General features: G+C 52.1%; 12 protein-coding genes across 12 annotated transcripts; 5 read left to right on the top strand and 7 right to left on the bottom strand.

Moving 5' to 3' along the window:
* Nucleotides 1–43: 43 nt before the first annotated feature.
* On the bottom strand, nucleotides 44–1,254 carry BO86DRAFT_390126 (NAD(P)-dependent oxidoreductase). Its single transcript, XM_025672315.1, has 4 exons — nucleotides 1,170–1,254; nucleotides 738–1,069; nucleotides 498–635; nucleotides 44–434 (listed from the first exon to the last, which is right to left on the bottom strand). Exons 1-4 carry the CDS (start codon nucleotides 1,170–1,172, stop codon nucleotides 167–169), a joined length of 741 nt encoding a protein of 246 aa, XP_025526638.1. The 5' UTR covers nucleotides 1,173–1,254; the 3' UTR covers nucleotides 44–166.
* Nucleotides 1,255–2,090: 836 nt separating this feature from the next.
* BO86DRAFT_123006 (actin-related protein 2) lies at nucleotides 2,091–4,053 on the top strand. The gene is made up of 7 exons (XM_025666030.1): nucleotides 2,091–2,280; nucleotides 2,413–2,459; nucleotides 2,525–2,668; nucleotides 2,778–3,003; nucleotides 3,080–3,645; nucleotides 3,716–3,793; nucleotides 3,864–4,053. Exons 1-7 carry the CDS (start codon nucleotides 2,262–2,264, stop codon nucleotides 3,948–3,950), a joined length of 1,167 nt encoding a protein of 388 aa, XP_025526637.1. The 5' UTR covers nucleotides 2,091–2,261; the 3' UTR covers nucleotides 3,951–4,053.
* A 584-nt stretch (nucleotides 4,054–4,637) lies between these two features.
* BO86DRAFT_123015 (uncharacterized protein) lies at nucleotides 4,638–6,551 on the bottom strand. The gene is made up of 3 exons (XM_025666031.1): nucleotides 6,026–6,551; nucleotides 5,209–5,945; nucleotides 4,638–5,136 (listed from the first exon to the last, which is right to left on the bottom strand). Exons 1-3 carry the CDS (start codon nucleotides 6,343–6,345, stop codon nucleotides 4,877–4,879), a joined length of 1,317 nt encoding a protein of 438 aa, XP_025526636.1. The 5' UTR covers nucleotides 6,346–6,551; the 3' UTR covers nucleotides 4,638–4,876.
* A 720-nt stretch (nucleotides 6,552–7,271) lies between these two features.
* Nucleotides 7,272–9,951, bottom strand: BO86DRAFT_122904 (putative MFS transporter). Its single transcript, XM_025666029.1, has 11 exons — nucleotides 9,495–9,951; nucleotides 9,351–9,435; nucleotides 9,237–9,287; nucleotides 8,962–9,179; nucleotides 8,733–8,906; nucleotides 8,576–8,682; nucleotides 8,354–8,514; nucleotides 8,199–8,284; nucleotides 7,943–8,132; nucleotides 7,733–7,861; nucleotides 7,272–7,655 (listed from the first exon to the last, which is right to left on the bottom strand). Exons 1-11 carry the CDS (start codon nucleotides 9,828–9,830, stop codon nucleotides 7,441–7,443), a joined length of 1,752 nt encoding a protein of 583 aa, XP_025526635.1. The 5' UTR covers nucleotides 9,831–9,951; the 3' UTR covers nucleotides 7,272–7,440.
* Nucleotides 9,952–11,312: 1,361 nt separating this feature from the next.
* BO86DRAFT_390121 (aldo/keto reductase family protein) lies at nucleotides 11,313–12,799 on the bottom strand. Its single transcript, XM_025672314.1, has 3 exons — nucleotides 12,697–12,799; nucleotides 12,046–12,637; nucleotides 11,313–11,977 (listed from the first exon to the last, which is right to left on the bottom strand). Exons 2-3 carry the CDS (start codon nucleotides 12,578–12,580, stop codon nucleotides 11,460–11,462), a joined length of 1,053 nt encoding a protein of 350 aa, XP_025526634.1. The 5' UTR covers nucleotides 12,581–12,637; nucleotides 12,697–12,799; the 3' UTR covers nucleotides 11,313–11,459.
* A 76-nt stretch (nucleotides 12,800–12,875) lies between these two features.
* Nucleotides 12,876–14,328, top strand: BO86DRAFT_390120 (aspartate/glutamate racemase family protein). Its single transcript, XM_025672313.1, has 2 exons — nucleotides 12,876–13,010; nucleotides 13,104–14,328. Exon 2 carries the CDS (start codon nucleotides 13,214–13,216, stop codon nucleotides 14,093–14,095), a length of 882 nt encoding a protein of 293 aa, XP_025526633.1. The 5' UTR covers nucleotides 12,876–13,010; nucleotides 13,104–13,213; the 3' UTR covers nucleotides 14,096–14,328.
* A 201-nt stretch (nucleotides 14,329–14,529) lies between these two features.
* BO86DRAFT_390118 (gamma-tubulin mipA) lies at nucleotides 14,530–16,715 on the top strand. Its single transcript, XM_025672312.1, has 8 exons — nucleotides 14,530–14,569; nucleotides 14,651–14,691; nucleotides 14,794–14,906; nucleotides 14,975–15,028; nucleotides 15,109–15,291; nucleotides 15,385–15,588; nucleotides 15,666–15,752; nucleotides 15,820–16,715. Exons 1-8 carry the CDS (start codon nucleotides 14,562–14,564, stop codon nucleotides 16,495–16,497), a joined length of 1,368 nt encoding a protein of 455 aa, XP_025526632.1. The 5' UTR covers nucleotides 14,530–14,561; the 3' UTR covers nucleotides 16,498–16,715.
* Nucleotides 16,680–17,691, bottom strand: BO86DRAFT_122876 (uncharacterized protein). Its single transcript, XM_025666028.1, has 2 exons — nucleotides 17,297–17,691; nucleotides 16,680–17,200 (listed from the first exon to the last, which is right to left on the bottom strand). The coding sequence occupies exons 1-2, from the start codon at nucleotides 17,418–17,420 to the stop codon at nucleotides 16,863–16,865; spliced, it is 462 nt and encodes a 153-aa protein (XP_025526631.1). The 5' UTR covers nucleotides 17,421–17,691; the 3' UTR covers nucleotides 16,680–16,862.
* Nucleotides 17,692–20,564: 2,873 nt separating this feature from the next.
* BO86DRAFT_419844 (AN1-type zinc finger protein) lies at nucleotides 20,565–20,783 on the top strand (the record flags this gene model as incomplete). Its single annotated transcript, XM_025675159.1, has 1 exon — nucleotides 20,565–20,783. One exon carries the CDS (start codon nucleotides 20,565–20,567, stop codon nucleotides 20,781–20,783), a length of 219 nt encoding a protein of 72 aa, XP_025526630.1.
* An 848-nt stretch (nucleotides 20,784–21,631) lies between these two features.
* Nucleotides 21,632–22,627, bottom strand: BO86DRAFT_390116 (DUF1754 domain-containing protein). The gene is made up of 3 exons (XM_025672311.1): nucleotides 22,224–22,627; nucleotides 21,876–21,973; nucleotides 21,632–21,744 (listed from the first exon to the last, which is right to left on the bottom strand). The coding sequence occupies exons 1-3, from the start codon at nucleotides 22,551–22,553 to the stop codon at nucleotides 21,723–21,725; spliced, it is 450 nt and encodes a 149-aa protein (XP_025526629.1). The 5' UTR covers nucleotides 22,554–22,627; the 3' UTR covers nucleotides 21,632–21,722.
* Nucleotides 22,628–22,892: 265 nt separating this feature from the next.
* Nucleotides 22,893–24,621, bottom strand: BO86DRAFT_122783 (serine/threonine-protein phosphatase 2A activator). The gene has a single exon (XM_025666027.1). It carries the CDS (start codon nucleotides 24,305–24,307, stop codon nucleotides 23,039–23,041), a length of 1,269 nt encoding a protein of 422 aa, XP_025526628.1. The 5' UTR covers nucleotides 24,308–24,621; the 3' UTR covers nucleotides 22,893–23,038.
* A 60-nt stretch (nucleotides 24,622–24,681) lies between these two features.
* On the top strand, nucleotides 24,682–26,271 carry BO86DRAFT_390113 (uncharacterized protein). Its single transcript, XM_025672310.1, has 2 exons — nucleotides 24,682–25,373; nucleotides 25,448–26,271. The coding sequence occupies exons 1-2, from the start codon at nucleotides 24,935–24,937 to the stop codon at nucleotides 25,843–25,845; spliced, it is 837 nt and encodes a 278-aa protein (XP_025526627.1). The 5' UTR covers nucleotides 24,682–24,934; the 3' UTR covers nucleotides 25,846–26,271.
* The last annotated feature ends 998 nt before the right edge of the window (nucleotides 26,272–27,269 follow it).

Below are 27,269 nucleotides of genomic sequence, written 5' to 3'. Positions count from 1 at the left end.
GAAAGACACGGTGCTTGACAAATTTTATGATATTGAGTCATAGAACTGCGCTGGAGATTATTTGTATCTCGACTTTTCCAAATGACAAACTCGCAGACATCCTGATGCCGGAATCCCCGGGATTGGCTTAGTACATGCAGAGTGACTGTACGGGCAGTTTGTTCGGTCATGACGAGTTGCCTTGTCTGCTCTTCTCATTCCAGAATGGCAATCCCGCCTTCTGCCGTAGAACACCATACATGGAGCTGCTATCTAAGCATTCGCCCGCATACTCCCTGGCAGCCTCCATGTTGCCACAAGCCACTTTCAAGCCCGGGAGCTCAACATTGCTCTCCTCGGCCATTGCCAAAGCATGTTTGGCATCTTTGATAGCCAAGGACACTCCAAATCCAGGCCGTGAGCCCAGCGGAGGCGCGTACACGCCCGTCGTTAACCTAGCGCATGTTAAAAGGGTATATTCATCAGCTGAGCAGTGGGGAAAAAAGGGTCAAGCCAACCTCTTAGAATATCCACCAGCGACGGGGCCAAAGGCTTCCCCGATGAGCTCCTCCATCGGCCCAGTTCCCAGGCCCGTACGTTCAGCGAAGACCTGCGCTTCGCCGACGGCTTCCATCATGTTGACGGTGACAATATTGCTAGTTTGGGTGGGACACACCGCCCATGATCAGCACTCCTTCCATCTTCGCATGGAAACGGGCAAGAACAGAAAGCGGAGTAGGAAATGTAAAGGAGCTCACCCAGCGATCTTCAACAGCGAGGCTCGCGTAGCATCCTCGCCACAGTCGATGACCTTCCGCCCCATCACGTCCTGGATCAACGGCTTTACAGCTTCGGATGCTCGCTTCGGCCCTCCAATGGCGAAGACGAGCTTGCCGTCGGCCGCGATGGGGTTGCCGCCGAAGACGGGCGCCGCCAGGAACGACGCCTCTTTCTCCTTGAGCTGGGCGACGGTCAGACCGACCGTGGTCGGGTGGACGGTCGAACAGTCCACGAAGATCTTGTCGCGCAGGGAGATGCCCGACCCCGTGGCTGAGGAGATGAGTTGTTGGAGGACGGCATCATTGGATACCTTTTTTCGCGTAGTTAGTTCGATCATTTCTCTTTCAACACCGCGCTGTAACGAAATCCCAGTAAGGTGTTTCGAGAGAGGAGGGGAGAAATAGACCTACCATGGTGAATATGATGCCACACTGGGCGACGAGCTTGGTGAAGCTCGACTCCGGGGTCCCGCCTAGTGCTTTGAGGGGGTCTCCGCGAGCCATTGTCCGATTCGAATAGATCAGATTCAGGGCTCGCTTGCTGGCAAGGTGTCTTTGGAGGTTACCGGCCATGGCCAGGCCCATAGAGCCGAGACCATACTGTTGGGGCGGGGGGATCTCAGTATGTGACGCTTGGTGGGTTTGTTTGGGATATGAGGACGGGGGCAGGGAAGAGGAAATGGCATGGCACGGACCCAACCGATTTGAGGCATTGTGTATGTGTGTAAGGTATAGTGAGACCTCTTGAGCAGGGATTCTTACTCGCTCAATGTGAAAGGAATGGCGAGTGATGGTTGTTGGGTTTTATCTTATATGGTCTGTACTGTTAAGTAGGAGTATCTCGGGCGACAGACGATAACCGGCCGGGCCCGATGTCGGGAGGCGGAGATATTGGCTAAGAATCAATGCACTTTTATATCCGTCGTGTATTCCATAGTGCTCATTGATCTAATTTTCGATATTCAGTCTCAATTGATTCTTGACTAGCCTCAGTTTCTAAAGGCCACAGTCTTCATGATTTGGAGCATCGAGGGTTTCTGATGATCATTGGGGCTAGTCTCTTCATGGGACGCGACGAGACTGTCGATGCTCCCGAGTAGCTTAGACTAAGAGCATAGAAGTCTATATTTATAGCATGCATATACTTCTAGAGAACAAGCAGAACTAGTTATGAGTCTGATAGCTTTAGTTATAGGATAGACAGCAATACATCCTCACAGCCTCACAGCCTCACAGCCTCAGGCAGTAACCCGTGACTGACCGCCCGGCAGGCCCCACCGAAGCAAGCAGTGCCGCTCCGGACGGGCGACCTGGTCTTCCACTGCGGCTGCGGCTGTTGTTGCTGCTGTGTCTGTGTCTCCGACTAACTTACTGCCTGCCTACCTGCCTTCTGGACGTCATCTCCATACTCCCTCCCTCCCTCGTTCCCTTTCCCCTTCACCCGCTTTCTGATCAATCGCCTTTCTTTTTCCTTTTTCCCAGTCACTCAATCTCATTACCATCATGGCTGATATGCCTATTGGTACGTTGCGCTCCTCCCACCTGGACCCCTCCTCCCCCCTTACTCTCTCCGCCAGTCCCTCCTCTCCTTGCCCGGGATCTCTCCATACCTCCCGCGTTCCCTTCAGCTAACCACAACAATTCACCCAAACAGTGCTCGATGGAGGAACGGGTTTCCTCAAAGTCGGATATGCTGCGCAGGTTGGTCTCTTCTGTTTTGGTCTCGTCAATTTCGTTCTCTCATTAACGCTTGCGTCCTCCTGCAGAACTTCCCCGAGCACCAGTTCCCCTCGATAGTGGGGCGCCCCATACTGCGGACGGAAGAGCAAGCAGGCGACATTGTCGTCAAGGATATCATGTGCGGCGATGAAGCTGCTGCCGCCAGATCAATGCTCCAAATCACCTATCCCGTATGTCTATACACTCGCTGGTTCTGAACTACCGTCTCCCCCGCTTCCGGCACAATCCAGCAGACATGTTAACGTTGGGCCGGAATGGTTTCCTGGCCGGTCTCACTAGATGGAGAATGGAATCGTCAAGAGATGGGACGACATGCAACACCTATGGAACTACACTTTCTACGAGAAGATGAAGATCGACCCCACCGGCCGCAAGATCCTCCTCACCGAACCCCCCATGAACCCCCTGAAGAACCGGGAGCAGATGGCCGAGGTGATGCTGGAAGGCTACAACTTCGGTGGTGTATACGTCGCTATCCAGGCCGTCCTTGCGCTGTATGCTCAGGGTAAGTGTCGCTAGTGCTCTTGAAAACCAACTAGGTCACCGACTAAGCTCCATGCTCTCTTTCGGGCGAATCGCAGGTCTCAGCAGCGGTGTCGTCGTTGATTCCGGAGACGGTGTCACCCACATTATCCCCGTCTATGAATCCACCGTCCTGAACCACCACATCCGCCGACTGGACGTTGCTGGCCGCGACGTCACCCGCAACCTCATCGCCCTTCTCCTCCGCCGCGGGTATGCCCTCAACCGCACGGCCGACTTCGAGACCGTGCGCCAGATCAAGGAGAAGCTGTGCTACGTCTCCTACGACCTGGAACTGGACAAGAAGCTCTCGGAGGATACAACGGTCCTGGTCGAGTCCTACACCCTGCCCGACGGCCGTGTCATCCGCGTGGGCAGCGAGCGGTTCGAGGCCCCCGAGTGTCTCTTCCAGCCGCACTTGGTCGACGTCGACCAACCCGGTATCGCCGAGCTGCTGTTCAACACCATCCAGGGCGCCGATGTCGACGTGCGCTCCAGTCTCTACAAGGCTATCGTGCTCAGTGGTGGAAGCAGCATGTACCCCGGTCTGCCCTCGCGTCTGGAGAAGGAGCTCAAGCAACTGTGGCTCACCCGCATACTGCAAGGAAACCCGGAGCGACTCAACGTATGCGCTTTTTGCCCCGATTTAAGCCCTCCATCTGCGCTGTGTGTTTAAGCTAACGTGGTCCCCATAGAAATTCAAGGTCCGCATCGAAGACCCGCCCCGACGACGACACATGGTCTTCCTTGGAGGTGCCGTGCTGGCCAACCTGGTACGCAATGCACCCAACCCTTAGACGTGTCCGTGACTGTCCCGCTAACCCCTGTGTGTCTTGTTTCCAGATCGCCGACAAGGAGGATATGTGGGTCACCAAGCAAGAATGGGAGGAACAGGGTGCTCGCGCCCTCGCCAAACTCGGTCCCAGATAAAAGAAAAAAAAAGAGGTGTCTAGGTAGTTTACCACTTTCAAACCAACGTAACCAGTACATATATGCATCCATACCTATCCACCTACTTTTCCAAGTGCACGCGCCATCTTCTGATCCCACTGGGAATCTATTCCGAAACACTGCGAGGCTCGTCGCGTCGCGTTGCGCTCTTATCTTCAAGCCAGATCCCTTTTTGCGATATATCTCTATCGATCTTCGACGCTCCTACTCTGCGTTTGTATATACATACTTCCCAAACCCGGGTGTTTCCTATTTTCTATCAAATCAAGAACGATGCATGCCCATCCATTGGTACACAAGCTTGCTGTCTTGTAATACACCCACTTTCGGTCCGTCCTATGCTCGAAAGCCAGACATTGTCGATCCCACATACGGAAGGTGTTCGGGGACCCCAGAACACTTCTCAGGGTAATCGATTCAGAAGCTCTTCTCTTCCTGCTACAGTCCTACAGAAATGTGACACACAAGATCAACCCGAGTCCTAGTCGAACCTGATCAGCACAGAAAGGCCATCATTGTCTAAGTCTATGTGGTGTATATATCTTCTACCAAGTGGACCAACCGCAAACAAAAGAAAAAGGGAAAAGAAAACACCTCAAAAATGCAGGACACAGGCCTCTATATTCCCAAAAGTACAGAAGGAGGGGAAGGGAAGGTAAGACCAATACAGAGACGGTGTGAAGTAGAGAGCTGATGGGTGAGTGAGGATGGTCTCGCAGCCAGGAGCACACATGAAGATACAACAGAGGTCCATGAATTAGCAGGGATATGACGCACGAGGGAAAACCCAGAGGCCCGTCTCTACCAGCGGAACGGCGAATGGATCGATAGAATATATAAATGGTGGAATGCTGAGGCGCAGCTGCCTGCATGCCCCTCTGGGTATTATAGAGGCTGTAAAGTTTTCAGTCATCGGAGTCGGACTCGGTCTGCTCGTTGGCGAGAACCTTCTTGCGCTCTTCGTTCATCTCGCGGTAGGTACTCCAGCTGAGGAGGAAGAAGGCCACGATGATGAGGACTCCGCCGATGATGGAGGCCAGGGACAGGGGTTGGCCGGTGCGCAGCCAGTCGACGATCGCCACGAGGAAGATGGTCAGCAAGGCGGCTACGGAGGAGAGGACGGGCGAGGTCAGGGAGATCAGGACAAGGAAGGAGCCGGAGAATGCTATAACAGACAAGTGGTATTAGTTTCAATCCCAATCCCCAGTCCATGGTGGCTTGGTCGGACTTGACTTACTGGCATTGGCAAGGACGGAGATCAGAAGCATCCAGGCCGCTTCTCCGGTCGGCCAGCGGAAGGTTTCCAGACCAATGATGTGCAAAAAGGGCAGGGGGATCCACAGGACAAGGAGCGTGAAGCATCCGATGAGGCTGCCAAAAGTGTTCGCGAAGATCATGCTGCGTCCGGCGCTGGTGCCCTCCGGGGGACATGCGAACCGCTTGTACAAGACCTCGTACAGACCGTACAGCACACTGCCGATACCTATGATGATATTACCCAGCAACCGGTTTTCGGCTTCGTCGTGCGCTTTGCCTTTCTTGCCGTCGTCGCGATCCCCGTATGCCACCACGAGCACCCCGACGATGGCCACCACGACCGCGATGATCTTGTCGGCCCGCAGTTTGTCCTTGAGGAGGGGGATCGAGAAGGCATACGCGAAGAAGGCGGAGCAGTTGTAGATGGCGGTCAGGTCGCTCGGCGTGGTCATGTTGACTGCAACGTACCAGGAGCCTCCGGCGATTGTGAGAGCGGTGGTGACAAACGCCGTTGTTCGGAGCATGTACGGGATAGGCGATCGTTGAGAATCACGAGACGTGAGGTGTACATCCTGGGTCTCCACCATTTTTGCTGTCGTGCGCAGGATGTAGACATGCCGGCGCCAGAACGCCGCCCAAGACAGTTTGCGTTTCTGCAAGCGGAGGATAAGGAGCTGGAACGGCCACAGCAGCGCCCACGAACCATGTGTGAGATAGCTAGATAGCGCGGAGGAAGGTTAGCCCCTAGAATGAAAGTATCGGAAGGTGAGCGAGGCGATCAAGTACTCCGAACTTACAGCATACAATATGGTTTGTCCCAGTGCAGCTCGTGCTGAATGTATACCGCGGTCTCGGTCTGAACCACAAAACTAGCCAGGCTCAGAAGCAGAAACCCCGAGGCAATCAAGTATTTTTGGCGCGTCGCCTGCTCCGCGGTGTGCTCGGGACTACTGCCGCGGATAGTCGGCCGCCGGGAATGGTGAAGCATAGGCCTGCCTTCTGCATCACCAGTGCCCAGGCTGGCATTCGACAGCCGTCCGCGACGCTCATCCTTGAGCAGCGGTTGTTGGGCGCGGCCGTCAGGGGGTCGATGCATGACAGGACGGTTCATGGGCATTTCATCGTCCGAATCGTGGAAGTCAAGGGCCGGATCCAGATCCCGGGCTTCTCCAACACCCGTTAATCGCACACTATCTGCAGCCACCTTGTGCGGATTTTCTGGATCAAGGATGTAAACAAGAGTGTGAAGGGAGGAACGCAACAGAAGCGACAATGAGACTTGGCAGCCTGCTCCTTGTCTCTATTATGTATGAGCCGGGGCGACTATGACGAAGCGTGCGTCGGAAAGTGGGATGGGATGAAGGTGGGCGGATAAGCCGCGCAATCGGCCGATGGAACGACAGGCAGCTCAGGTGGACGGAAGGATAGATTGGAGGGACTGCCGAAGGTTTAAAGCCCAACGTTCACGTGGGGGCCTAGCGAAGGAAGAATTGCAGCCCCAGTGGGTCAGTTGCCTGCGGACAGAAGCGGATGATGAGGTCTTGAGGGCAAGGCATACAGCCTCGTATGTATAGAAGTACTTCGGACCGCTGCGCTGCGGCCACGTTTGCGAATGTTCGTTCGTGTAATACAATTGTGGGGACGACTGGACTAGGACAGTAAGGTGGAAGGGAGGAGGAACGAGCCAAGCCCCAAGAAGAATGAAAGAGGGACTGCTGTAAGGGAGGGATTGAGAAGAGAAAGAAAGAAAGAAAGAAACGGAATTATGGAAGGCAAGAAGAGTAAGTACCAGGATGTCAGGATGGGTGTGGGAGGGACTATTGAGTCGAGTCCATGCGCAGTTGCATTGCATCCGTTAGAGTCAGGGACCACCGCCCCCGGGCCCCCCTAAATAAAACTTCACCGCCTTACTCAACAACGAGTTGGAAATCAGCGGCGGTGCTGCGCTAATACGATTGCGGCTAGTCACGTGTGGGGACTCGGAGCGAGTCTCCAGCTTTTCAGTCCACGGTTCCCCGCCGAATCGCCGGATTGGGTCTTTGTCTTGTACACACCTCAATTGATTGAGCAGGATTGCAATTACGAAACTCTGATGCCTCCTCATCCCCACGTCGGAAGGGAATATATGAAACAAATCTTGGATAGCTGCTAGTGTACCATCAGAACCTCATCATCATAGCATTTACCCATGTCGCAGTTCCTCCCCCACATATCAATGCGCAAACCGGAAATCCATTCGCTTGTTTCCATCATCCTTGGTCGTGGCGACATAGTCAAGCTTTTGCTCCTCGGTCATCAAGTTCCAACGCCGGTCTCGCTCATGATTTCGCAGCATGTAGTAAGCCTTAGTAGCAATGTAGAGTATGATGTTGACGCCCACAAATATCAGAAGAACTCTGTTTCCCATGATGTAGCGCGGTGCATCCCCTACGCACAACAAACGCATTCATAGTCAGTCAAGTCAGGAATCCTTTCGAGATGGGTCACAAGTGATCGGCACTTACCATCGGTGTATATGTTTGAGGCGATGATGGCAGAAAGCTGAACCGACATATTATAGATCGCAGCCGCAATCGCCCGAGTTCTCACGCTGTTCGAATTCCGAGAGATCCACCCCGCTTGGAGTGCGTGGGCTGCATATATGATTGATCAGCAATTATAGTGATTTTGTTGGCGGAAACACCTGAAGCAGCGTCCAACGGACATGCACTCACCACTCGGAAGGCTGAGAAAGAGGGTGATGACAGTCCACACCACCCACTTGTTCGTCTGGCTGAGGTCCACCGCATTCATATAGATCAACATCGGCAGACTCCAGACCTGGGCTAGGAGTCCCATCCATGACAGGGACTCAAAGTACTCGCCCGCGTACGTAAGAATGATTCGTGTGATGATCATGAAGACCTAGGGTAGCAGATCAGCATCCCACCACCGGTACTTTAACAATCAATCATCGGGTCTCGCACGCACGCTGTATGGCATGGACAAAAGAATGGAGTTGAAGGTATCAAATCCGAAGTCTTTCAGTTGCAGAGTGAAGTACTGCGAGACCGTTGCTGCTCACGTTCTGTCAGCTGGGACTTTCGTTTGACTGACGGAGTAAGGATTGAAGGAGGTTCACTCACTCCAGGGGGTCAGGAACATGATCCCGATAATGTACAGCGGCCACAGATCGAAATCGCTGAAGCTAAGCCATACCAGCTTCGCTGTTAAAGGCTGCCTATTGTGCATTGAGCCCTTACTTGGATCCTCGCGCAAGATGCGATTGACCATGATAACTTCTTCTCTGTGAGGTAGCTAAAGTCAGTGCTCAGAGATCGCGCAAGCTTGGCGAGAGAGCCACATACCGTTCTGTAAACCAGCCATCTTTGCCTCGGGCCCAGTTTGCAGTCTGCGTCGGTCCAGGAGGCAGGAAGATGAAGGACAGAAGTCCCAATGCTAGAGTGAAAAGACCCTGTATCCTATGAGTAACCGTCTTCTGTGGCTTGGGAGAACGTGACTGACATCAATCAAGAAAAGCCAGCGCCAGCCAGCTTGACCACCACGGCCTCCCAGATGCAAGATGCCGTATGCCAAAAGGGCCGCCAGGATGTCGGCCAGCGAAGAAGCTGAGTACCAGAATCCAAGACGTATGGACAACTCGTGGTGCTTATAGAAGTACGACAGGTAAAGTAACATCTAGAACCGGTCAGAACGACTAGCTCAAACCTAGCCATCTTTCAAAATCACTTACCGTGGGTGTGAATCCTCCCGACAAGATACCAATCAAAGCCCTGGTAACCAGAAAAGACGTTCTGCCAGATAGCCAGAACTGACAAGTAGCGACTATAGACCACGATATCATCTGAATCGGAATCCAGCGGTCTGCACCGATCTTCTTGCCGATAATTTGCGCCGGTATCTCACTTAGCATATAGCACAACCTATACACCGTATTTCCCAGGTTGTAATCTACCTCGGGCGGGAGCAGTCAGTACAGCGGCGTGGTGTAAATTGATGCTCACTGACCATCGCGGCTAAGATTCAGGTCGCTCAGAAAGTTATCCGCGTTGGCTTGCTCTAGTACAGTCAGAAACCAGTCGACGAACAGTGTCCAAGCTATATCAGGGCGGCGGTACATACGGATATTGGATCTGTCAAGTTCCAGCGCCGTGATCATCACACAAGCCCATAGGATAATGCGGATATCGAGCTTCTTGACCACACACTGCACCAGAGTTAGCTTCCAACACCATCCCATACTTTTGACTTCCTAGGTGGAGATACATCTTCTTCGCCTCTCGTCCATCGTGCTGCCGGATCGAACCGATGTATATTCTCCCAATCTGGTCGTGGCTTGTACTCCTCCGCTAGGTCTGGGTCGTCGAAGACCGACGGTTGCGTCGCGATAGCATCTGGATTGTAGTTCTTGGACCGTTGAAACCAAAAACGATGAGACACGACCGCATCATCACCAAATTGCTCATCGCCGATAGATGCTGTAGGTCTCTCCGTCACGCTGATCGTAGCTTTTTTCTCGACGTCCGATGTAAGCGTTGTGGAGGAGAGCACTGTTAGGCTCTGCTTTCGTGCAGCAGCTGAGCGAGCAATGACCAGCGACATGTTTTATTCGGGGTGCCTGAATAGGCTTGAGACTTGGATCAAAACCCGGAGTAAATCTTGGGACCGCCCTCACCAGGTCATCCACAAATTTAAGTAGTTTTTTTTTCCCTTCATTACACTATCAACAGCCAAGCGGCAGGTAAGGGGACTATTGTCAAGCCACCCTCATGGTTTTTTTTTCTTGTCGCCCCATGTCCCGGTAGCAGACAACAGTGTGACCACGGGATCTAGATCCCAGCTTAGATGCGACTCTTCCAGCGCTTGAGGTGTTTTCGACCGAGACCATGGATCTGGAGAGCAGCGAGCCCCTTGATGCAGTCTTCCTTGGGCTGTCGAGACTCGTTTGCGTTCGGCGCTTGCCGGGAGTTCGTGCTGCATAGTAGCAAGGTATCACGGCAGCACGAGCGCCAGGACCTATTCGCGCAAGCAATGGAAACAAGCTTTGTCAACAGAGAGGAAGCCAGCTTTGCCTTTCTCGAATTCCTCTGAGTCTGGCTCTTTTGGGGTTTGTTCGACTGATTAGAGTTTTGTGACAAAATCCTGTAGTCGAGTGTTGCTGGCAAGCCGGATCAGAAGTATGTACAGTATCTTCATGGAATGGTCACGCAAGGAAGTGATAAGCGCATTGTCAAGGAGTTATTTGCGACAGAACTGAATAATGGGGATTCTTGAGGCCGTGATCGAGAAATGTGGCAGAGGTGCTGTCAGACGCCCTTCCCCAGATTAGTCTTGGAACATGGGCCTAGATTTATGTAAGGGACTGACCTGAGGCTACAGCAGATTCGGGCCATGTAGTATGCGAGGATCGACTCCTGATAGCTCAGAATAGGGGTCTAGTCGTGTACGATGAACAGAGAGTTCGCCCAACTATAGCGAATTTTGGGGAAATCTTGCTTCGGTTGATAACGGAAATAACCGTGATGCTGCACGTAGTCGCTTTTGCTGGACTTGACGTGAAAAGAAAGTTGTATAGAGATCACGGAGCTATAATGCTTCGCAATCAAAACAGTAACGTTAGATGGCGTCTGTTTCCGAATATGCTCCTCAGCCTATCGGCGATATGCAACACCGACCGAGCTGCAGCATGGGTGGTGGGTGGAATGCCATCGATGCTCTAGACCCTCAAGGGTTGCTGTTCATGTGATCCTCCATCTATCTACTCCGTACGGATACTCCGTAACAACAATCGCATCCCGTCTCTTGATGCTCGATTGACTCGTGATGGCTTGCTTCACCAGCCTACAGTAATTCATTCTGATTTGACTCCGTGCCGCATGCCTTCCGCCACTTTTACTGCCAGCCAACTCCCATACCATGGTATCGCTGCCAATTCGGCCACTCTCCTTTTCCCTTTTTTAACCTCTTGTGAGGTTGCGCGTTTTCTTGTTATGTCCGTATCACATGTGAGTTGTAAATCGAGCCACATATCTTGGCAATTTCAGGTTTTCAGTTCCTTATCAAAGGTTTCTGTGCTCACAACGTCCCCGGCTTCGATTCCTTTTATTGTTTCAGAAATTTAGGAAAGGTTATGACAACCAGGTTGCGATTGGATGGAGTGATTTCATGTATTGAGACTCATTAATCTTATCTTCATCTTGTTCCGTTAACTTATCATCACTCGCACCACACTTAGGCGCTTGCCTTCGACTTGAACAATGCTTCCTTCGTATCATACGTGTACTTCAGGTCAAGGTGCCAATAATCCGGCGCCGTGGGCTTCGCAATCAGCCATGCCTTGTCCAGGGCCTCCACCACTTCCTCGGGCAGTGGGCCCTTCTGGATGTCTCTGAGATTGTTCTCTAGCTGTGCGATGCTGCTCACACCGACGATAATGCCGTCTCGGCCACCCTCCTTGATGTTCAGAAGAGAGTGATGGCGAATCCAGCGGAACGCAATTTCCGGTAATGTCAGACCGTGCTTCTCTGCGACAGGCTCGATAACCCGCAGGGCATCAAAGGTTGCGTCCTTGAAGTAGCGTTTGCGATACAATGTGCCAGTGGAAGACTTATCGCTGTATCTGCCGTCTTCGGGAATATCCTGGGTCTTGTACTTTCCAGACAGGATTCCACCAGCGAGCGGGTTATACACCACAATGTCGATGCCATACCGCTTGCAAGCATGGACCAATTCGGTTTCAATGGACCGAGCTGTGACAAGGCACGTCAGTATCATGGGGGTAGTATCAGGTATTCAGAAACCCGAGCAAGCGACTCACTAATAGCATTGTACATGGCCTGGTAGATGGTCGGTCGTACCCAGCCTCTCTCGTTGCAGACTGTCACGATCTCTGCGACCTCGAAGGCAGTGAAGTTACTCAAGCCGAGCTCGACGAATTTTCCCTCCTTGTGCAATTGATTGACAGCCTCCAGGGTTTCCGTAAAGGGGACCGAGCGGTCGGCGGCATGAAGGTAGAAGATGTCCACGCAGTCGGTGCCCAGGTTCTGCAGTGAGAGCTCGAGTTTCTCACGAATGACGTGTGGCTTGTGGTAGCCCGGCTGCGCGGGGTACCACTTGGTGGCCAAGGTCAGCCCACGCTCCTTCCACTTCGTCTGAGCAGTAAAGGCTTCCTGCTGCCCTGCGACATATGTGCGCGCGGTGTCAACCTCATTGAAGCCTTGCTGTTGAAAAAGGTCGAGACACTTGTTGAACTCGTCGACTGAGGTGATACGAGCCCCTGCAGACTCATCCGGACCAAATGTCATCAACCCAAGAATGACCCTGGGTAAGGGGTTCTGTGCGATGAGAGGCATGATGGAATATAAGGCGAATGGCTTAGCGTTTAAACACTTGGGCGGGGTACAGTAGAGCTAAGAGGAAGTTAGCTTGTGCTGGGATTCACAATTGGCTATATCGCTGAATGTGATACCTGGAATGCAATGTCTGGGAATCGGTTGACAAAGAATGGTTCTCGTCGAGAAAGGATGGTTTATGAAGGGAATACAATGAAAGCAGGAAAGCAGGTGTCAGGGAGATAAGAGCTGTATTTGTCACCTTCCCCGCCATAACCTACTAGGTCGTTGACTGACTAGTGGAGTATGGCGCAACCCACACCCCGCCCGTCCGACGGCATCACCGATCACCGGGCAACTGGATATCTCTGCTTCGATCGGCAGCGGCTACCATACAAGTGTACCAAGATCTTCTTGACTGATTTAAGCATCATTGTATATTTTGCTCATAGTATGTGCAGCATATTTGATCATGGCTTGGTTCCCTCTCCTTGGGTTACCAGCTCTCACTGTTGGGCAACAATTACTAACAAATCCGCTATCGGCATCTGGTGAACTCTGATGAGCTTGACTCATCAACATACTTTTGTCCATACCATCATTGTATCTGCGCCCGACCTCTGATCTCATTCTTGCCACACTACTTTCTACAAGATGAGCGCCCCAAGCAAGGACACATGCTCGATACTGGTCATCAATCCGAACACCTCGTCGCATATGACCAATGCGCTAATTCCACTGTTGGATAATCTCGGACACGGGGGTACTCAGTTCGACTATTTCACAGCCCCGGTGTCGGAAACCGTCACTCTGCCGGACGGCCGCACGGTGGAGGGGGTGCCCAGCATTGACTCGGGCGAGGACTCGGTGAAGTCGGCTCTCTACTGCATGCCGTTCCTGGAGCGCATCATCTCCGAATATGACGGCTTTCTCGTATGTTGCTTCTCAGCTCACCCGCTAGTGGGAATGTTGAAGGAAAAGGTGCGCAAGATCGAGGAATCACACACCTCCATCGTGCCATCGGAGCAGAAAGTGAAGCGAAAGTACGTGACGGGCATCTTTGAAGCGGGGGTGCTAGCTTCGCTGGGCGTGGTCAGCTCGTTTCAGTACGCATCGGGGCCGGGCTTCCACAAGTCCCTGTCGCCGGAAACTTTCGGCATCATCTCCACCGGCAAGATCTGGGAGACGGAGCTCAGCAGCGCCGTTGCTGACATGCTCGGCCATTCGAGCGACGGCAGCATTAGTCACTTTGCCGGGGTTGAGACTACAGGGCTGACCGCCGTTGAGCTGCACACTACCCCTCCCCAAGAAGTGAGACGACGGCTTGTCGAAGCAACTGAGCGACTTCTTAAAGGTTCGCAACGTCCTGTGGGCGCGATCTGCATGGGGTGCGCCGGTATGGTAGGCATGGAAGAGGCGGTCCGAGAAGGGTGTGTGAGAGCATATGGTCGGCAGAAGGGCTGTCAAGTGAGAATCATCGACGGGGTTGCTGCCGGGGCTGGGATGCTTGTGACGGCTTGCAAAGTCGGTTACTGAACCAAATCCGCATTTGATCTCCTTTGTACATACAGAGACATCGCCGCTCTGGGTAGGTCAGGGTGGTATAGAGGCTCTGAATGAGCCTGCTGCTGGATTAGAACCGCAGCGGTTTGGCCATTCGTCGAATATTACGGCCATTCCGCGCAAGTTGCCTAAGCTTCGATGAGAGCGCAAATCAGTCGTGCGGAACAATGCGTGTAAATCCCATCCGCTCGTGAAGATTGTGGGAGCTGAGCAAAGCAATTCATTTTCTCATGTGTAGTATTCTCCAAACAGAATGTGTTGGAAGGAACATGTTGCGCTCAAGTCGAGACAAGTTCATTGTTGTAGAAGCTGCCTACTGATAGCAGTTCCGGCCTGAGGCCGCCACCACTAACCTAGATTGAAAGCTGGAAGTTTCCCCGCGGAACGCGCTACGCGTGGGCCAAAAACCCACGACTACTGACTGTGGTCAAGCAGAAAGATGCCCAGGTATGTGCCACAATCTCGCTTCTCTTGTAATCAGTCTCAGGTCCTCTATCTGCTCATTCACGTTGCTAATCTCGAGATCAGAGAAATAATCACAATCCAAGCCGGCCAGTGCGGCAACAATGGTACCTAGTCCTGCTCCAACACTATTTCTTATCGCAACAACAATAGCTTCCAAGATTGTGGCTCTTTGCTCGAAAACTGCTACTGACTGACATGTCACTTAGTCGGCTCGCAATTCTGGCAACAGCTCTGTCTCGAACACGGAATAAGTCAGGATGGCAATTTAGAGGATTTCGCAACTGAAGGCGGCGACCGTAAGGATGTCTTCTTCTACCAGGTACGCCCGCGGATTCCACAGCTTCGGTCTCTCGATAAACAAGTCTAACAACCTTCTTCTTCTCTTAGAGTGATGATACTCGGTATATCCCCCGAGCGATCCTTCTGGATCTTGAGCCCAGAGTACGAACCCCTCCCTCGGCAGCAATCAATCGACACACCTATACTAGCGCACAGATCATGAGCTCATGCTTCCCAACCAGGTCCTCAATGCTATTCAAACCGGTCCCTACCGAAACATCTACAACCCCGAGAACTTCTTCATCGGACAGCAGGGCATTGGCGCTGGAAACAACTGGGGCGCTGGTTACTCTGCGGGTGAAGTTGTCCAAGAGGAGATCTTCGACATGATCGATCGAGAGGCGGATGGGAGCGATTCACTGGAGGTATGGTTCATGGCCCTTGAGGAGCAGATACACAGACAGGGCACTTTGATCATACCTCACTCGAATCATGGGGCTGACATCGCACTATACTAGGGATTCATGTTCTTGCATTCGATCGCAGGAGGCACAGGCTCTGGTCTGGGCAGCTTCATCCTTGAGCGGATGAACGACCGATTCCCCAAGAAACTAATGCAGACTTACTCTGTCTTTCCCGACACGCACTCTGTGGACGTGGTCGTCAACCCATACAACAGTCTGCTCACCATGCGGCGGTTGACGCAAAATGCCGACTCAGTTGTAAGACCTCCTGGAATCCTAGGTATCCTGCCGGATCGTTCTCGGTACAAGCTAAAATGATTGTCTCTCACATTTAGGTTGTGCTGGACAATGGTGCTCTCTCGCGAATCGTTGCTGATAGACTCCATGTGCAAGAGCCGTCATTTCAACAAACAAATCAGCTTGTATGATCCCCATGCGCAGACAACAGAAGCAAAGGAAGCGGACGTGTCCCTAACACTGTCTTTCTAGGTATCCACTGTGATGTCCGCCTCCACCACCACCCTCCGTTACCCCGGCTACATGCACAACGACCTGGTTGGGATCATCGCTTCCCTGATACCCACGCCCCGCAGCCACTTCCTCATCACCTCGTACACCCCCTTCACCGGCGACAACATCGAGCAGGCCAAGACGATCCGCAAGACGACCGTCCTGGACGTGATGCGCAGACTCCTGCAGCCCAAGAACCGCATGGTGTCGATCAACCCCAGCAAATCCAGCTGCTACATCAGCATCCTCAACATCATCCGGGGCGAAGCCGACCCGACCGACGTCCACAAGTCGCTGCTCCGCATCCGCGAGCGGCGCCTGGCGTCGTTCATCCCGTGGGGCCCCGCCAGCATCCAGGTGGCCCTGACGAAGAAATCGCCGTACATCCAGGACACGCACCGCGTCAGCGGTCTGATGCTGGCCAACCACACCTCGGTCGCCACTTTGTTCAAGCGGATCGTGCAGCAGTACGACCGCCTGCGGAAGCGGAACGCCTTCCTCGAGCAATACAAGAAGCAGAGCCCCTTCTCGGATGGTCTAGGGGAGTTCGATGAGGCCCGCGCTGTGGTTATGGACCTGGTTGGGGAGTACGAGGCGGCCGAGGGTGAGGATTACCTGGATCCCGATGCTGGAAAGGACAAAGAGCTTGGAATCTGATGTGTAAACGAACGCCCTTTTGTTCTATTCCTGTTCGCATTTTTAATTTTTGTGTGTGTGTGTGTGTGTCTGCGTTTGGACATTGCTCTGATGTGGTTCCTTTTGTTTAATGACTGACTACCAAGGGTTGACTGGTGTATATCAAGCGGCGAAGGCGTTTCTCAAATTGATCGTTGTTTTTCATTTTTCTGATAAAAAAAAAACAAAACCAACTTAGAATTCATACGGCCTTCCTGTCCTGCTACATGAGTTCGAGCCTCCCCACCATAATCATAATTGGGACAGTGAGGTTAGGCTTGAGTAGGACGGACACCTGGACAGCCCGTTGTCAAACGTTGGTAACAGTTACACAACGGGTTTACCGACTAACTGCCAGGGTAAGCGATCAGACTGGGGGGGTGAATCGATGGGTTGGGTTTAAACCCACAAGCCCACAAGCCCACAAGAAGCAACGCGCAGCCAGCCTGCACTTGCATCCGCCCATGCACTTTGCTTTGTGCAAGCGCACGCAGGGCGCTGGTCTGGTAGTGGTAGGCCTTCCCCGCCCAATCTAACGGCGAGAGGGTCCGTCCACGCGCAGGGGGGCCCGCCCGCCCATTAACTTCTAGTAATGTACTCAGGGCTAGCTGTAGATACAAAATCTTTCCCGGGTGTTGCAGGGGTGGCTGACTCTTTTGGTGAGAGGGGTTTTTATTTTTTTCGCCTTGCCTTGCCGGTCAACGGTAGGTCCTAAATACCACTTTTCATGTCGAGGTCGAGGGGGATGTTTGCTTGCTATCTTCGGAGGGTGCAGTTCTACCTTCACCCTTGTGCATGTCACTGTCAATATAGCCCAGGTGAGGGGGGGAGCGATTTGCGAATTGTAGGACCAAGTGTCGAGCAGAGTATAAACTAGTCGAGGTGGAAGGGAACAAAAGCAACATCGCACGCAGATCATTTGCTGTTGGCGGGAGGAGTGGTCGTGCGGTCGGAATAGTCTACCGTCTATCCCCGGCCTTGAGAGATACAAAGTAGGTAGGCATAGAAGGAGATTCCTGCCCAAGAGGTGTGGGTACGGGAGTGGGTGTGGGAGGGGGAGGGGGAAGCTTAGAGCTGGATGGTTGGGGAAAGAAAGTATGGGGTAACAGTACAGTGCAGTGCAGGTGGTCTTGATCACCCCAACATAGCTTAATCATCCTTTCTCCGCCCTGGACAAAAAGTGAAGAGAAGACGGGGGGAGGGAGGGATGAAGATACCCGGAACTATCATGCAAACGCTCCCCTGTAGGAAGACGATATTGTCGACAGTAAGCAGCAATTAATGGTGGTGGGAACGATTCAATGCACCAGGGTTCTCAGGATATCGGCTGGTCCAGAGTCAGGCTCGCGATGGGAGCGTAGCACCTATTGAGAAGGGACAACAGATGGTGCAGAGGGCGCGGTTCATAAATAAAAGGAAAGGGTTGGTACATCATTGCTGTGCACCCTTTACTTTGGGGTACATGAATCCACCCACCTCTCTGTAGGTATGTCGCTGCATGGACGTTGTGTCTCATGGGTGCCAGGCAGTAAGCAAGGTAGCACTACCAGATGAGCTGCAACAGGAAGGGTGCATGCATGGGAGCACCACTGGCTTTGCCTCTGCCTCTGCCTCTGCCTTGCGCATTGCCCGCCAATCCCAAGAGCTTCCATAATATGCTCCATTCTCTCTCGTTGTCCGAGCCAACATCAAAATCCTGATGTGGGTTACCGTCACACATACCAGTGCACTGCGGATGTGCCTGGCTCTGAGGTCATGGACCCGAAGACATCGAGCAAGTTCGCAGTCCGTACGGCATGTCGTCTCTTTCACGTGACTGGGTTGGCTGATCGGCCATTGTACGAGGAACTAACCATAAGCGAGGTGTGTAGATCAGCGCAAGATCTAAATGTTCAAGGGTTGGGGAAAGAAAAGGAGTTGTTGGCGCTGTGGTGCTATCTACTTCGGAAGCAGCTACACCTCTGGCGTGCACAGACTTCGGCCACAAGCCCGGGGGAACAGCGCCCCCCCCCCCTCCCTCTCCTCCCTCGCCTCAGCCCCTAGTCATATTAATGGGCTCAGAACGGGATGTTATGTGACAAGAGGATGAAGCGAAGGTGCCTGGCTGTTGCGACCAGGATTATATGCAGCCGTTGAGACCGGTTGCTTTCTCAATGGGGAAAAGTATGTACTGTACTAGGTACATACTGTAGACACCTAGGACTCGGCTGGAGCTACGGAGTAGGAGCTAACCGACGCAATTAACTTACCATGAACTCGGCATACTAACTTTATCGTGACTATGTGCAGCCGATTGCGCCATGGATGGCGACATGCTATATGCCATGCCATGCCATGCTATGCTGGAGAGCAAACTAAATGTAGTCCTCAGGATTGTGGGCGGCAAATTAGGGATCCTCTGATGGGCAGTAATTTAACTTGGGTAGTGTTGAGGGAGAAATTGGGGTACAGTATACGGAGTACTCATACCTTGTCGACACCCTAGGGTGGACACGTATGAGCGGATGAGGTGTAAGACGGTATGTATGCCAGCCCAGATGTCGTGTATGACACCCTTTTTTTGTCGTCTATCGACCTTAAGTTAGACTTTCTTTTCCCCATTCTTCGTCACCTGTTTCGTTTGCCGCCCAGTCGGTTGGTCGGTTGGTCTGAAGAAAGAGAAAATTAAGTTAAATGGAATAAGGGAAAAAAAAGGTGAGTGAGAAAAACGGTACCGAAGAAAGCCTCGTGCGCATCCGGCAAAGGCAAGACGGTTGGGAACATTTGCCTCGCCCCGATGCAGTAGTAATCTGACATGGCCGGGAGACGGACGGAGAGAAAGAACGAAAGAAGGGCAGAAGGCCCGGAATCTTTCCTTAGTAAAGAAACCCAGAAGCTTCTGGCTCCACTTACCTGATTTGCCTCCACCCGGCCTTGTCGTCCGTTCCAGTTGGAGCCAGCCCTGAGAAGAGAGAGGAGAGAGTCTGTCTGTCTAGACTGTCAAGAAGTCGGTCAGTTTGATGAGTAGTAGTGGTGTAGTCAAGTAATAATGTCAGTAAGTTAGTGTCAGTAGTCAGTAGTCAGTAGTCAGTAGTCAGTATCTAGACTAATCGGATGCGCCTAAAATTAAGGAAAGGGCGACGAATCCCCGTCCCGATCGATACTTAGTGAAATCCTATTAACAGCTAAAAGGGAAATAATACTCAAGGCTTAAGGTAAAGATAGTAGTAAGTTAGTACTGCAGTGGGTGGATGCTACGCCTATGCCCAACTCACTAACTAAACCACGCCTTCTCCTCATCTCTCCTCCTCTTTCTCCCTCAGGCTGGATCAGCGCATTGCACCTCCATTATTAAGTTAATTCAATTACTTATTTAGTTAACTTAGTTATTATTATCGAGTGACTCAGCAGGTCATTCATACCTTCCGATTTACCCCCTCTGACCACTCACTGCTCCCTCCCTCCCCCAACCCGATTTCGCAATCACATCCGTTCCCCTACCCGATTTATAAATTGACTTTGCGCTGCAGTTTCGCCGCTGCCACCTACTGATTCATTTATAACCCTCTTTCGCTGCCTCTTTGTCCTCTTCCTCTTTTTCACACCACCTTCAACCTGACTCTGCCTCACCTGCCACCTGCCTCACCTCCTTCCATCCTCTTCCTCCACCTACCTTGCTGTTCCCCGTCCCTACTACTACGGTCTCGCTTTCAGTTCAGCCACATCTGTCTGCTCCGGTGATCATATATAGACCGCCCTTCTTATCTACTACTACTCCTTATCTACCAACGCCCAACGCCCCGGGACTCTCCTGAACAGCTCTCTCCACCGACCAACTATCTCCACGTCACCCTTTTCTTCTTCTAAAGGAGGCAGTACTTCTCTTCATCTTGAGGCTTTAGCTTGCATCCAGATTCCTGCCAACCACCGCATCACGCCCACGGTTGACACCCGCGCCCCTTCCCCAACCAGCGCCAATTTGCACGCCGCATACGCAAGCGCTTATCGGCTGTCCCTACTCCGGTGACTCCTCTTGACTCCGCCCCGTTTCTCGCCACCCTTATTCCATCATGGCGCCCCGCAAGCCTCGCTGCAACTTCAAGGAGTGCAAGGAAGCCGCCCAACGCATTGTCGGCGATTGCAGCTTCTGCAGTGGTCACTACTGCTCCAAGCACCGCATGCTGGAAGCTCACTCCTGTACCGGCCTGGAGGACTGCAAGAAGGAGTCGCATGCCCGCAATGCCGATAAGCTGAACAGCGAGCGCACCCACGTCATCAAGGGCGTATGAGGTTCTCGCCCAGCACCACGCCATTACCTCATTAATCACATTCCTCTTCAATTCCCGCTGCATCGTCATATATCGATTAGCACGGTGTTTTCTCGTCTCTTCAGCCATACTATTTATTGCAAGGCGGAGTTTTTTTTTTTTGTGTCTGTTTAATTCACATCACATTGGCTGGGGCTCGCCGCAGTTACTGCACGGACAGTTTCGCACCCTGGTGGTTTCATAAGCAGGGCTTGGGGGAGTTTTGTTTAAATTTTTGTCTTTTTATCATCTGTGATATTGTACGCTTGGCGTTGAGACTACCTCTGGAGTTGTGAATGATTACTTCTTTTTCCTCTTGATTCAATGCTCATCGCAGGCTGTGGCAGCTGTGCCCGCCCAAGGGCCTCCAGAAGGTGGTTGATTGCGTCGTTAGACAGCTTGATCTATTTTTTGTTTCTCCGCTTGGATAGAATTGATATTTCCTAGCAAAAGTGAGTCTCCACTTGACAGACGGCATCGTCACGTACTCCGTGGGCATTCTCTGTATATCACCCCTCAAGCAAGTTTGAATGAGTATGCAAGTGATCGGCGTTGGAGCATGGACGTGGTAGTGTGGTCTCGTGCCAGCTCAGTACTAGCTCCTCCGTCAGGTACCTACCTCGTCTGCCCCAGCCAGTGAGCGTGCACAACGTAGCACTCGTCATATGACAGGCAACCTTGGTGCTTGTTGCTCCGTAGTAAGTTCAAGCTTCGACCCCCATCAACCGCGCTGCGAGCACCGCGAGGTTTCTGAGTTGCCGTGCTAGGTAGGGTGCCTTGGAATCTAAATCACAATCTGACAAGCAAAACGAGAAAAACTCCACAAGAAATGTGTACATAGTACGGTACATTTGATGTTATTAGAGAACAAAACAAAAACAACATAAAATACATAACCCAAACCCCCATCCTTGCAGTAACTTAACCGGGTCCAATCTTGGGCCTGTATAGCGGCAAAGGTCAGAAATATGTTAGTAGCCGAGTCGAGCAAAGTGAAGAACAAGGCAAAGAAAGAGGGCAGGCAGGCAGGCAAACACAGAAACTTGGAAAGCCTGGAGGGATGGAACGACGTACATATCGTGGTGTTCGCTCAATCGACTGAGGTACTTGTTGAGCTCCTCCACGCGCTCCTTGTGAGTTTTGACCCCTTCCCGTTTCAGGCGTTCTTGCAGCTGTAGTGTGATGAGAGGGAGGTGGAGTTAGTTGGTTATCCCAGGGGTTTTTTTCTTCTTGGTTATTTGTGGTTGATTGTTGTTGCTCTGTTGTATGGGGGTGGTTTGCGACTTTGGGGGTTTCTTGGGTTGAGACAGCTACCATTGGGAGTAGGGGGGGGGGTTATAAATCGAAATGGGGTAAAGGTTGGTGCGATACAAGAATGGCGGATCGATGGTAATATGCTGACAGGGAAAAGAAAACACTTACCCTCCTCTTCCTCATCTCCTCATGTCTCCTCTCCGCCTCGGTTTTGCCAGCGGAGCCAGCGTCCGGTGATGCTTCCTCGGGATGATCAGCCTCATCGTCGGGTGCACGAGACGTATCTCTTGGCGTGCTGGTTTCGTTTTCGTCTGGTGGTGGTGGTTGTTGTTGCTGCTGCTCTGCGTCCGCATCAGGAGAAGCCTTCTTGGGCTCTTTCTCCATTTCCTTTTGCTTCTTCTTCTTTTTCTTCTTCTCTACTCGGCCATCGGCGATCTTGGAGCCCTTCAGCTTGAGCTTACCGCCTCCGCCGGGCGTCGAATACTCGTCGGCCGGCATGGGAGAGGCTTGTCCGGTTGATGGGGATTGGATTTTTTTCAGGGGCCGTGTTCAGCTTTGAAACATGATTCGGTTTGGGTGGTTTGAGAAATTCCCCGATGGTTTGGTTGAGGTTGCGAATTAAAATAACTTAACTTGGTAGATAATCGAGAGGTGATTAGCTGGGGTGATTTTGCCTTGCCGCTTTAGATTCGAGTCAGGTGATCATACGTAAAGAAAGAATCCAGGAATCCGGCAATTGAGGCTATGGACTATGGTTTATTGTTACCAACTATTCAGTGGGTATAGTGACTTGAAGCTACTGATGTAAATGGTCCTATGACTCGAAAAGCGAGATGGTTAAATGCCACCAGTGGCGCGATGTTCATTATTGTCAGACTATGTTCTATGCTTTTTGACGTTTCATGCTATTGATATCGTGATTTTATCTCCTAGTTGTCCCTGTAGGGCTATGGTTCGTGCCCTGTGGTCTAAAAACAAAGGTTTCAGTCGAAAGGAATTGGGCGTAGCCCTGATCCCCCCCCTCGTTTCCGCATCTCGGCTCCCGCAGCAACCGTGCTGGGGACCTTGATGCCACAGCAGTCGCCGAACCAATCCAGGTGATTGCTGTGATCATGGCCGGGGCCATGATCGTGCTCGTGCTCGTGCTCCTCACTCTCCATGTCATCGGTGACCTCCGTCATCCCAGGCGCAGCGGGCAGTAGGCTGCCGAAAAGGAAGTGTTGCATGATGGGCAGCTTGCTCAGAACCTCCTTGACAAACATCTTCTTCATGCCGCCTTCGATCTTGCTCCAGTTTTTGGCCCCCGAGATGTCATCCAGCATGGGACTGTGCCAGCGCAGCCCTTTCACGGTCTTCACGCTGTCCACCCACCGCACCTGATCCAGGTAGATGAAATTGTCGCTTTCCTCCTCGAGCACCGCCATGTTGTGGATCGACAACGGGGTGATGTAGGGATGGGCCACGAGCTGCGAGGCGCCAAACAGAAACGGCAGGAAGTGGTAATCATCCAGACCCCAGACCCCGTGGGAGCCGGCTGGCTCCAGATAGTATGTGGTTTGGATGTCGCGCATCAACCGCATGTAACTCACGTACACGTGGAAGACGATCGCAGGGAAGTCGGATTTCGAGAACAGGTGCACCTGGCGGAGACATAGTAGCCACATCATGAAGTTCAGCTCATGGCCTGAGCCATAATCTAGTCGATCCCGCGACCCTAAGGAGTTTATAAGGTATGTAGATGCCTCTTCGAGAAGGGCCGGGTCCTCGAATCCGAAGATGTCTCGATGCCATGCCTCGCTTTGTCTCGCAACATCGTCGAACAGATCGCGGAATGCAGGGTTGCCAAAGCGCGAGCCGTTCTGGTCGAGGGAAGGGTGGCGTTCAAGAAGTGAGCGTATTTGGTCGACCACGGACTGTACTTTGGTGATGGTGGGAGAAGGTTTGCTAGCTTCTGTCGTCGCCCGTCCTCGTACGGAATCAGAGAGTCCGAAGATGAAACCGAGAATCAGGTTGTATGTAGGGGAAGAGAGGAAGAGTTCGTGATCATTTCGTGATAAGATTCGACGGACCGGCCGGGTATACTGGTGGGAGGTGAGGTCGGGAGGGTTAGGTAGAGGCGGGGTGACTGGTGCGGGCTCTTTGGAGGATGCTGTGCTCGACTTGCTCTTGCTCGCTCGGAGCTCTGAAAGCTTCTTGGACAAATCAATCTTAGGCTTAGGTGCCAGATTCGGCACGGAGACCTCTGAGGCCATAGTGAGATGGCAGGTAAGAAAGGCCAAGAAGAACGACGATACTAATGAATGGTGGTGCACTTTGGAACCTTGAAGGTGACGGTCATCTGCCACCGCCCGCGTACGATGGCTATGTGGAGGGGAGGAGTCTGGTCACGTGGCAGAATCATACCGCCTTTTCTGATTGTTTGACAGAGGATGGGCCGATGACGCTTTCCCCAAAGGAAGATTAGTGCTGTCGGAGAGGATCACCATGTGATCGACAAAGCCCATTCGGTCCCTTGACTCCCTTGAGGTAAGAGCCAGCTATTCCGCTTCAGGTTTGGGGCGCGTGGTACGGTTAGTAGTCACTAGTAGCGCTGTCTACGAGAGCAACAAAAGTTGTAACTTCTCCAACAACGCACGATGCTGGGTGAGGGGATGAAGAAAAGAGCTGTGTCAAGATTTGGCTGGAGATAATCACCTCAAGGACCAGATTTCTCGGGTCTACTGTACAACCTCATATAGAGGTTCTTTAACCGCCGTCAACCGTTGAGCACCTTCGAAAGCTGGGGAAACTTCTGACCCTGCTTATCCACTCATCTGCGTCTGCTTAATTACAGCTTGCCCTAGGCTATATGAACCCTGCGCCTCCGTGAGCACGCCATCATGGAACCCTCCGATTTGACCACACAAAGCATCCAAAAGCCTGGTGACTCTTCTCTCACGCAAAGTCCTTCATCCCCTCGTTCGTCTCGCGGAGAGCCACACCGCATGTCTTCTCCAAGCGCAGAGCAAGGGCCGGCTGCGACACCTGGTCACGGCCAATCCTACCCAGTCAATGAATGCACGCCCATTGTGTCGAACAGCGATTCATCCCGGCGTAATTATCAATCTACGGAAGGACTCAGGAACCGTGAAACTGGGTCCGTGAATGGCCATGCCGAGATCCCGGAACGGCAAAATGCAAGAGCAACCTCCGCTCAACAGGCCCCCCAGTCAGATGCGGAGGAGCCGCACGCCTCCTGGTACCGACGAATGGCCGAGAAGTACGGCAGCTTAGAGCTAGAAAACAAGGGCAGTGTTGCCCGAGATCATCTTGCTTTGGGTGCGTTTGTGTCTAGTTCCCGTCTTGTTTCAGCTTCAAAAACTTGCGACATCAGCAGTCTGACATGGTTGTAGAGCGTACATTCCTTGCCTGGCTGAGAACTTCGCTGGCGTTTGCATCCATTGGGATAGCTGTAACCCAGCTGTTCCGTTTGAACAACACGGGGAACGTGACTGGGGTGGATCCTTCGTCCCAAACCCTTAATATCGATCCCGCCAGCGTCGCTATATCATCCGCCGCGCAGCGGCTCCGCAGCATCGGGAAGCCGCTAGGAACCACATTTATCGGCGTTGCCATTCTCATTCTCCTGGTTGGCTTTCACCGCTATTTCGAGAGCCAGTACTGGATCATCCGGGGCAAGTTTCCGGCCAGTCGTGGCAGCGTTGGGCTGATCGCAATCGTCGCTGCTGCGTTAATAGTAGCTACTCTAGTAGTCATTCTTGCAATCTCTCCAGGCGCTGTCGAAGCCTAGCGAGAGAGAGAACGAGTTTTGAATTTGGCATTTGAGCGCTGAGCGTGTTTCTTCAGATATGTTCTTGTCATCTGATTAGTGGGTACGAAACTTCAAATTGGGTGAATGGCATGATGGGCTGGGGTTGTGGTCATTGTATAGGAGATACCGCGGAACAATAGCATGCTGGTTATTCTAGGCTACTGAGAGAGTGAGTGGTCTAGTGACTGCTGCTTCCTGTGTGCTCATATCACGGCTCTGGTCTTCACTTGCATCTATGTTCAACTATGTATATGGGAGCAAGCGAATCATGATGTGCATATGATACAACTGAGGTCTGAAACTGACCCGGCATCTCTTTGCAATCTAGCAGAAGTGAAGTCGGTGAAGTCTCAATAGTCTCCATTAAACTTTAATGATTTTCATACGCCCTGCGCGGTTTTGAGTCTTCCTGAAACTACCTTCAGCTATCAAATGTAACACCACTGTCGGCTGAAACCACAAGAGCCCAGTAACGCAATGTCAGAAGGGCAGTTTCACATATCCAGCCGTCTGTCAATTGGTATATCCTGGCAAGCAGACTGCCACGGATGAGCCTACCTCGACTAGATTAATGTTCGAATCGTTCGATACCTCTGACCATTCCCACTAAGACCTTCTCGAACAGTATAGACCACTATCTCTTATGTCTGAAGTCACGTAAGGAGCGTTCAACCTAAGCCATCAACGTTCATCAATCTACACAAGTGGCAATTCGAGGCTCTTTCCCGGCGTCCTTGAAGCAAAAGAAGTCATTGTGATAGAACATCACCGACGAGCATCGTTAGCACCAGGCATCTTGACACAAAAAGTCACGTCATACTCATGAGCTATAGGTCCAGCTCCGCTTCATTCATTTGACAAGACCAAATCCTTGGTAAACGCCTCTGATGATCCTGACGTGACCTAGGAGAAAAAGAAAATCTCCGAGAACCATTTGTGTCGCAAATGACATGACATATATGCTTTGCAAGATCTAGCTCTCATTTGCATATCCTGAATTCTCCAATCGCTATTTCCAGAGCACTCCACAGGAATACGTAAGTATAGCACTCCGTACAGTCAAATAGTCTCCTCGCCGCTGCGGGTGATACATGCGTAAAAAAAAAAAGTGGGCCGATCGGTTTCCAATGTGGCTGAACCCATGGAATAGAAAATGAACTTCTGGAAACACCTCCAGGCTGCCCCCTAAAAAGGCACAAGAATGATTCTTGGCCTCAACCATGGGATCGATCGGCGCCGATTTCCCCAAGGTCAAAGAGAAGTGAAAACCCGGGGACCTCGGCACAAAGAACCTGAGCAAAAGACAAAAAGGTTCAAGGTTTTTATTTGCTCTCCGCATTCCCGTTGTGGATCGTATTGTAGAAAGACAGGTGGAAGTGGATGCAAGAGGTTGAGAGATGGAT

This window comes from Aspergillus japonicus (genome assembly GCF_003184785.1).
Source record: "Aspergillus japonicus CBS 114.51 unplaced genomic scaffold BO86scaffold_32, whole genome shotgun sequence".
NCBI lineage: Eukaryota > Fungi > Ascomycota > Eurotiomycetes > Eurotiales > Aspergillaceae > Aspergillus > Aspergillus japonicus.
This window is presented reverse-complemented; position numbering and strand designations above follow the sequence as displayed.

What these genes read in the sequence shown, in the direction of transcription:
- BO86DRAFT_123006 (XM_025666030.1), top strand. An exon ending in TGCTCCAAATCACCTATCCC is followed by an intron (nt 2,669 to 2,777) that starts GTATGTCTATAC and finishes CGGTCTCACTAG; the next exon opens with ATGGAGAATGGAATCGTCAA. An exon ending in CCTTGCGCTGTATGCTCAGG is followed by an intron (nt 3,004 to 3,079) that starts GTAAGTGTCGCT and finishes GGCGAATCGCAG; the next exon opens with GTCTCAGCAGCGGTGTCGTC.
- BO86DRAFT_390121 (XM_025672314.1), bottom strand. Translation starts at nt 12,580, where the DNA reads ATGCCTCTCATCGCACAGAACCCCTTACCCAGGGTCATTCTTGGGTTG. An exon ending in GGCCATGTACAATGCTATTA is followed by an intron (nt 11,978 to 12,045) that starts GTGAGTCGCTTG and finishes GCCTTGTCACAG; the next exon opens with CTCGGTCCATTGAAACCGAA.
- BO86DRAFT_122783 (XM_025666027.1), bottom strand. Translation starts at nt 24,307, where the DNA reads ATGGCCTCAGAGGTCTCCGTGCCGAATCTGGCACCTAAGCCTAAGATT.
- BO86DRAFT_390118 (XM_025672312.1), top strand. An exon ending in CGGCCAGTGCGGCAACAATG is followed by an intron (nt 14,692 to 14,793) that starts GTACCTAGTCCT and finishes CATGTCACTTAG; the next exon opens with TCGGCTCGCAATTCTGGCAA. An exon ending in TTCAACAAACAAATCAGCTT is followed by an intron (nt 15,753 to 15,819) that starts GTATGATCCCCA and finishes CTGTCTTTCTAG; the next exon opens with GTATCCACTGTGATGTCCGC.
- BO86DRAFT_390113 (XM_025672310.1), top strand. Translation starts at nt 24,935, where the DNA reads ATGGAACCCTCCGATTTGACCACACAAAGCATCCAAAAGCCTGGTGAC. An exon ending in CCGAGATCATCTTGCTTTGG is followed by an intron (nt 25,374 to 25,447) that starts GTGCGTTTGTGT and finishes ACATGGTTGTAG; the next exon opens with AGCGTACATTCCTTGCCTGG.
- BO86DRAFT_390120 (XM_025672313.1), top strand. Translation starts at nt 13,214, where the DNA reads ATGAGCGCCCCAAGCAAGGACACATGCTCGATACTGGTCATCAATCCG.
- BO86DRAFT_122904 (XM_025666029.1), bottom strand. Translation starts at nt 9,830, where the DNA reads ATGTCGCTGGTCATTGCTCGCTCAGCTGCTGCACGAAAGCAGAGCCTA. An exon ending in CGGGAGGATTCACACCCACG is followed by an intron (nt 8,907 to 8,961) that starts GTAAGTGATTTT and finishes GACCGGTTCTAG; the next exon opens with ATGTTACTTTACCTGTCGTA. An exon ending in GATGGCTGGTTTACAGAACG is followed by an intron (nt 8,515 to 8,575) that starts GTATGTGGCTCT and finishes GCTACCTCACAG; the next exon opens with AGAAGAAGTTATCATGGTCA.
- BO86DRAFT_122876 (XM_025666028.1), bottom strand. Translation starts at nt 17,420, where the DNA reads ATGTTGCTTTTGTTCCCTTCCACCTCGACTAGTTTATACTCTGCTCGA. An exon ending in TGACATGCACAAGGGTGAAG is followed by an intron (nt 17,201 to 17,296) that starts GTAGAACTGCAC and finishes CGGCAAGGCAAG; the next exon opens with GCGAAAAAAATAAAAACCCC.
- BO86DRAFT_123015 (XM_025666031.1), bottom strand. Translation starts at nt 6,345, where the DNA reads ATGCCCATGAACCGTCCTGTCATGCATCGACCCCCTGACGGCCGCGCC. An exon ending in GACAAACCATATTGTATGCT is followed by an intron (nt 5,946 to 6,025) that starts GTAAGTTCGGAG and finishes CGCGCTATCTAG; the next exon opens with CTATCTCACACATGGTTCGT. An exon ending in CTCCGTCCTTGCCAATGCCA is followed by an intron (nt 5,137 to 5,208) that starts GTAAGTCAAGTC and finishes TGTCTGTTATAG; the next exon opens with CATTCTCCGGCTCCTTCCTT.
- BO86DRAFT_390116 (XM_025672311.1), bottom strand. Translation starts at nt 22,553, where the DNA reads ATGCCGGCCGACGAGTATTCGACGCCCGGCGGAGGCGGTAAGCTCAAG. An exon ending in AGGAGATGAGGAAGAGGAGG is followed by an intron (nt 21,974 to 22,223) that starts GTAAGTGTTTTC and finishes ATCACACTACAG; the next exon opens with CTGCAAGAACGCCTGAAACG. An exon ending in TTGAGCGAACACCACGATAT is followed by an intron (nt 21,745 to 21,875) that starts GTACGTCGTTCC and finishes GCCGCTATACAG; the next exon opens with GCCCAAGATTGGACCCGGTT.
- BO86DRAFT_390126 (XM_025672315.1), bottom strand. An exon ending in TCGCTGTTGAAGATCGCTGG is followed by an intron (nt 636 to 737) that starts GTGAGCTCCTTT and finishes CACCCAAACTAG; the next exon opens with CAATATTGTCACCGTCAACA. An exon ending in GCTGGTGGATATTCTAAGAG is followed by an intron (nt 435 to 497) that starts GTTGGCTTGACC and finishes AACATGCGCTAG; the next exon opens with GTTAACGACGGGCGTGTACG.